Source organism: Sceloporus undulatus, chromosome 1, assembly GCF_019175285.1.
Source record: "Sceloporus undulatus isolate JIND9_A2432 ecotype Alabama chromosome 1, SceUnd_v1.1, whole genome shotgun sequence".
NCBI lineage: Eukaryota > Metazoa > Chordata > Lepidosauria > Squamata > Phrynosomatidae > Sceloporus > Sceloporus undulatus.
This window is the reverse complement of record NC_056522.1, coordinates 221,223,854-221,229,853: the sequence shown is the minus strand read 5'-3', so window position 1 is coordinate 221,229,853 and position 6,000 is coordinate 221,223,854. Positions and strand designations below refer to the sequence as shown.

Below are 6,000 nucleotides of genomic sequence, written 5' to 3'. Positions count from 1 at the left end.
TGGAATTCATTATTGCCATCACAAAACTTACCTGAAGGTGATTTGAAATATGGTATTTTCTATTTGGAAAAAGTTTTTCCACAAAGAAGACAATGGAATCTGTGAACTATCTAGTGTGTTGACCTACCACATGACTATTACATTGTACATACCATTTTCTGGAAATCTGTGATTATCCATGGATTATGAAAATATATGCTTTCAAGCAAGAAAGGTACCTATGTAGTCACAGCACATTGAAAAGTTACCTCCACTACATAGGTTTTTAAAAAATTGGTACTACACTGAGAGGAATGTGGAAGCAAAATGACAAAAACAAAACAGGTGGTGTCAAAACATACTCACATCATCGCGAAGGTCATAGGCATGTTTGGCATGGAGAATTTCAGGAGTGTCCCAAACAAAGCAACCTATGCCTTTGAGCCAGTTGAGGTCGTCTTTATACACAATCTATGACGTTGGATTTTGAAAAAGAGAAAAACATTGAGAATTAATTACTCTTAAAAGAGTAATAGTTCAAATTAACAAACAACCCCCTTCATTTACGATCTAAACCTGACTTCCTAAATTATGCCCATTTTAATTATGCAGTAAATTACTCATGAAGCATTTTCTAAGCTGGCAGTAAGGCACCACCGAAAATGCTGATCTGAATGTTCATGGCACCTTCTTCTTCAGCTTTATCTATCAGGTATTGTCTGAATAGAGTGATTAACAATAAGTTTGAAATACAAACAAGTCTGTTTCTGACTATCTGTCACTGAAAGAAAGCATAATTACTAGAAGCCTGCAGTCAGGGGCTGGTTAGCTTCTTCAGCTCAGTACCACTCACTCTTTTTGTCCCCTAATATTTGTCAGGTTACCAAACCAAAGTGACAAAAGGATTCTCATGTTATTTTGTAGCCCTGTGCCCATTTAGCTCTCTTCCTTCAGTCCATAAAAAACATATTTCTGGATCCAACATGTAATCTGTCTCACCATCAACATTACTTTTTCTTGCTGGTTGCAAACTTTGTATAACATGTGAGTTTTTGTTCACGTTTTGGAGGTAAGCAAGATCATTACAGACTTACATCACTAAGTTGATCATTGACTTTTCGAGCAAGAGCATTAGCATGAAGATCTGGAATGTTGGCCCATTCATGAAGACGGATGCGATAATCAATTTCACTGACTTTCTTCTGTGTGCTCTTAGCAGATACAATGTCCACCATGTCTGGTACGATATGGATTTTGGCTTTGTTCTTCTCATAGGTTTCTCTATATAAGCGCTGTTGGAGTTAGAATACAACATTAGTCACTGTTGCTGTTTCTTAATTTAAAATATTACCACTGATTTATTTTCTAAGCCATGGAGATGCTACAATAAAATAAGAATAAAGAAATATGCTTAGATGCATTTATTTTTTAATTTAACACTCCTCTTCTCTAAATTGTACTCAGGTTGGTTTACAACTCAAAAAAGAAAGAAAGAAAATAACAGCATTTAAAACATTAAACTGAACAAGCACAGGAATAACTGAAACACAGTTTATAACATATCAGTGTTAGCCCCTTACATTAGAGCCAATTGAGAGTGCTAAGCAACGTAGCCATGCAATGCTTTTTTAGTGTCATCAGTTGGATTTTATTATTTATACTACCTTAGCATTAATTTAACCCAGTACAAGTTGTGTCCTATAGCATCCACTTATGCAAGATGCTTTACATTTTCTTTCAACAATGGAAACTAAATGGTTTTTTTTGGGGGGGGGGTTGCTGATGGTGACAATGCTCACCCTCAGACAAGCAATATTTGTTTGCTTGTTTGTTAAAGAAAATGAAAAGTGATTAATAAAATGTGTTTAACTGCCATCAAAATGAGCACAAATTCAAAAACTATTCCAGTCTCAGAGGATGAGTAAGTAGGAAGAAATATAGAGAGTAGATAGATGAAAAAAATGTAAAAGAGTACAAACTGACTAGAGTGCCATCAATCTAAGATGTTAAACAGCGGGCTGGAGAGATTGCTTAACCCTTTTGCCTCCAGTCATTTCTCTGCTCAAAACTGTCAAACTGACTTTTGCTTATAAGACAGGAAAAACCATGGGAATTTCATTTTTCCTCCATGGCAGGAAAGCAAATGTAAGCACTTGCCATACTAACATTCATTTGGCCCTTTGTTATCATCCTATACAAGGGGTGGGAAGGGAGAGGCCTGAGGTCTTCCAGGTTGTTTTCAAGTCCTCCAAGGGTGCCCAGCTTCCCTAGTGTTTAAGATTTGATTTAAAAAATAAACATGATCCCCTAAATGTTCCTAGAGTATACAGAATCACTTTTGTCACATATTTGACACACACACCAGCTACTTTAGACCTAGAAGAAACCTTTATTTAACTAGGAAGTAAACAAGATGTCAGCTTTTCAAATAAGTTCATTTTTGGCATCATATGTTTCCATCTTAACCAGTGCTTCTATTGGACTTCCTACCTTTTGGTTAACACTTGCCGTAATTACAATGGGGCTTTCTTCACCGGCATTTGGGACGTCCGGAGGACGTCCCATTTTAAAAAAGGGGCGTCTCTTATAGACGCCCCTGGGCCTAGTACGGACTCTGTCCGTACAAGATGGCGCCGGCCCTTCTACATGGCCGGCGCCATCTTTGCGTATCGGACGCTGAGCATCCGTACGGGTCACGTCCTTTGTGACGTAGCGAGTGCGCCCCTGGCGCCTCGCTACGTCGCAAATGCGACTTGAAAAGAAGCTCCATTTTGGAGCTTCTTTTTCAGTCCGCAGGGGAGCCGCGCCATGTGGAGGCTCCGGCTCCCCCGCGGACTAGCCGGCGGTGGCGGCAGAGCGCCGCAAAGTGGCGGTATGTACCCCAAATTTTCTAAAGCCAGATGCTGCAGACATTGAGGGAATAAATCTTGTTTCAAAGTGTAATGTGCTGTATCAAGAGAATACTTACATCAAGATTCAACTTGCCAACTCTTAGGCATCTTGCAGTGTTGGGATCATCTTGAACACCTCTAGGTAGAGTGTAAAGGGCTTTAAACCTGTCATATTCCTCACGATACTTCACCTATGCAGAAAAAGAGGTGGGGGAAGGAGAATAAATCAATTTGGTTTTCAATTATTATACACTGGCCAGAATCCAACTGGGTTGTTCTGCTGGCAGAACTGTTTCCATTATCTGAAAGACCATATCATCTCATACAAACCTTTAAGAATGCTAAGATCTTCAGCAGAAGGCTTTCTCTTGGTCCTACCATCATCATAGGCCTGCTTGGTTAGGACATGAGAAAGACAGCCTTCTCCGTGGCTGCCCCCATCCACTACCTCCCACTAGAGGCTAGACTGACCTCCTCTCTGCTTTCCTTTCTCCAGCAGACAAAATACATTTTTATTCAAGCAGAAAGAGTTACAAGAAAAAGAAGGGAAAGAAAGTGTTTCTACACTAGTGGACAGACAGTAGTGTGATGCTGAATTTAGTTCCACCATTTGTACAACAAATTTATGATTGTGCTGCTTGAGTGTACTTACGATGCTGGCATTATGCTTCAGTTCTTTGGCCCGAACCAGTGGCACAGCATCAGGAGGCAAGGTAAAGCTGGTGGATTTCACTTTCTCCCAGGCGTCCTTGTATAAGTTCTAAAGTGAGCAGAATGAAAACATTGGTTCTATTTTGAATGAAATCTACTTCAGTATAGTCCAGTATACTAAGTCCTGGGTTGATGAGATATTAAGCCCCCACCCCAGGCCATCATATTTTCTAACATGAGTGCTACTTTGCCCAATATCTGTAATCTGAAAGCATTCATAAAATCCCAGACAAGAGCATCACATCAGCCCCTTTGAAAATAATATTCAAACACTCACGTTGCTGAAAAGATGCTTCAGGTTCTGAGTCCTCTCATGATCTACTGTTTCCAATACTGTGGTATATTGGTCCTTGGTTTTCTGATATTCTTCTTTGTATTTCAACTAAAATCAAAGAGATATTTAGTAATTAATTCAATACTCATAAACCACAAGGGAAAGGAAAATAGGGCAGAGAGGAAAAGACAAGAAAAGGAAATAGGGCAGAGGGAAATAGAAAACAACTTACATCACTAGCATTGATACTACTCTGGACAGCAGTTACATAAACTGGAGTGTCCATGACCACACTGTAGTTTGGTAAATTGTCTTTTCCTGCTTTTGTGTATTTCAGCTGTGAAAGGAAGACAAAAGATGACATCAGTAAACTCACACACAGAAAACCCCAGCTATATTATGTTCATTATTAACTATAGGCAATTGCTGCTGGGTAATCAGTGTGATTTACTCCTTTAATTTCTTCAATCCCTCTGGCAGTTTTGTAACATCTTGCCTGATGACAAGATCTGAAAATCCTGAAAGCCTGCACACATTTTTGTGCCCTTTAGGACAACCCAATATGGACTGTGGTTTATGAACTCCCATAGTAATACTGACCAAAAGGACATAGCCAGATGTACAGTATTATTACCTAACACATGAGGCAGTTCTACTGAAATGTACACATCTCTTCTTAGGTCTAATGGGCAAAGTTCTGGTGGTTGGCACTCACCCTTAGTGGGTTGTGCTGGTGTATTTTGAGTGAAGTGGAAGTGCCCTGACTGCACCTCTGGTTTCAAATTCTGCCATTTTTCCTCTTCTGGATTTTGGGGATTGGGGGCAAAATAAGCCAAAGCATCACATTTTGGAGTTACTTTAGTGATTTGAGAATGAATTCTTTTGTCCAAAATGAATTTTAAAGGGAGGGGATCCAGAGGCTTTGAGAGTGTACTCGAAAACTTAGGGAGCTCAAAGAATTAGCTGTAGTAGTAGTGGTGGTAATAGTAGTAGTAGCAGTGGGGCTATAAGTGGCCTAGGGTTGCCACCTAATTTATGCCTTCACAAAGTGGCACTGAAAAATTTGGAAGATCCTAAGGGTGTATTTTGTACCAACTCAGGTCCATCTTGCCTTCTAATGTCTATCCTGCTTGGTTGGCAGTGGTGTTTGAGAGCTCAGGCAAATATTCTTTGCAAGTGAGCTGATATTCTTTAGCAGCCTGTGAATGAGATATGATGCATCCCCTGACTAAAGAAGTCTTCGAGGTACACAGTTACTACCTGGTCATGCAGTATGACAAGATCAGTTTGCTCACCTGACTCTGAAGATCATATGACTTCTTAGCATGCAGGATTTGAGGAGTGTCCCATACATAGCATCCAATTCCTTTCAGCCATGTTAAGTCGTCCTTGTATAAAACCTGCAGATGAAAAGGTTTTTTTTCCAATAATCTGCAGTATACACAAAATTCTTTGTATCCCTCACACAGCATACACTGGCTATCTCTACTCATGCTGTTTAGGTCTAATACAAAAATGAGGTGCTTATTGTAAGCTGTTAGGCAGGAATTCTTCGCTTCCAGATGATTCTCACTTGCACTTTAAAGAAGCAAACGAAAAACAACCTCTTATATTTGTATAGAACATGTCACAATCATTATTTTAGTAAAGTAGCTAGACACGAAATCTCCTGAGTAAAACCAAAAGTCCTTCCAATGTATTATTGTATATATAACCAGACACTTTTGAGATGCAAATCAGCATGGTGAAGATCTGGCCCTGCCATTAGGAAAAATGAGATGGTTGTCTCAGACAGCAGATACCAGGAGGTTATAACCAGGAGTTGGTGGAGAGGCCTGTGTGTCCTGTCTTGGGCTGTCTTTAAATTAGCTTTCAAGTGCCATTGAGGACACTATCCCTTTCCCACTGTCAAAGAAAGATTCAGTTGTGAATCTAGTTAACCTTTGCAAATGGAACGGGCTGGCTGCTATCTTGTACGTTGCCTCAGATGGTAGGATAAATTGGCCCAAGCCCACAAGGCCCAAACTCTAGTGCTTCATTCCAGCAGCTGGTATTAAATAGTATTCTGCATCTGGAACTGAAGGTTGTGTTTCTCCATCAGTCTGACAACTCTATCTTTTCATAAATTCATCTCTAGGGCCAAAA

General features: G+C 39.9%; 1 protein-coding gene across 24 annotated transcripts in view; it reads right to left on the bottom strand.

The window, feature by feature from the left end:
- The window catches only part of NEB (nebulin), a 215,393-nt gene that overhangs the window by 72,671 nt on the left and 136,722 nt on the right, over positions 1–6,000 (bottom strand). For all 24 annotated transcript variants that reach the window (XM_042478209.1, XM_042478218.1, XM_042478235.1 and 21 more), the window contains 7 exons: positions 5,151–5,255; positions 4,088–4,192; positions 3,859–3,963; positions 3,523–3,630; positions 2,948–3,061; positions 1,074–1,271; positions 346–450 (listed from right to left, as the gene is read on the bottom strand). In XM_042478209.1, the coding sequence (XP_042334143.1) occupies positions 346–450; positions 1,074–1,271; positions 2,948–3,061; positions 3,523–3,630; positions 3,859–3,963; positions 4,088–4,192; positions 5,151–5,255 (840 nt within the window). The remainder of the gene's footprint in view (positions 1–345; positions 451–1,073; positions 1,272–2,947; positions 3,062–3,522; positions 3,631–3,858; positions 3,964–4,087; positions 4,193–5,150; positions 5,256–6,000) is intronic.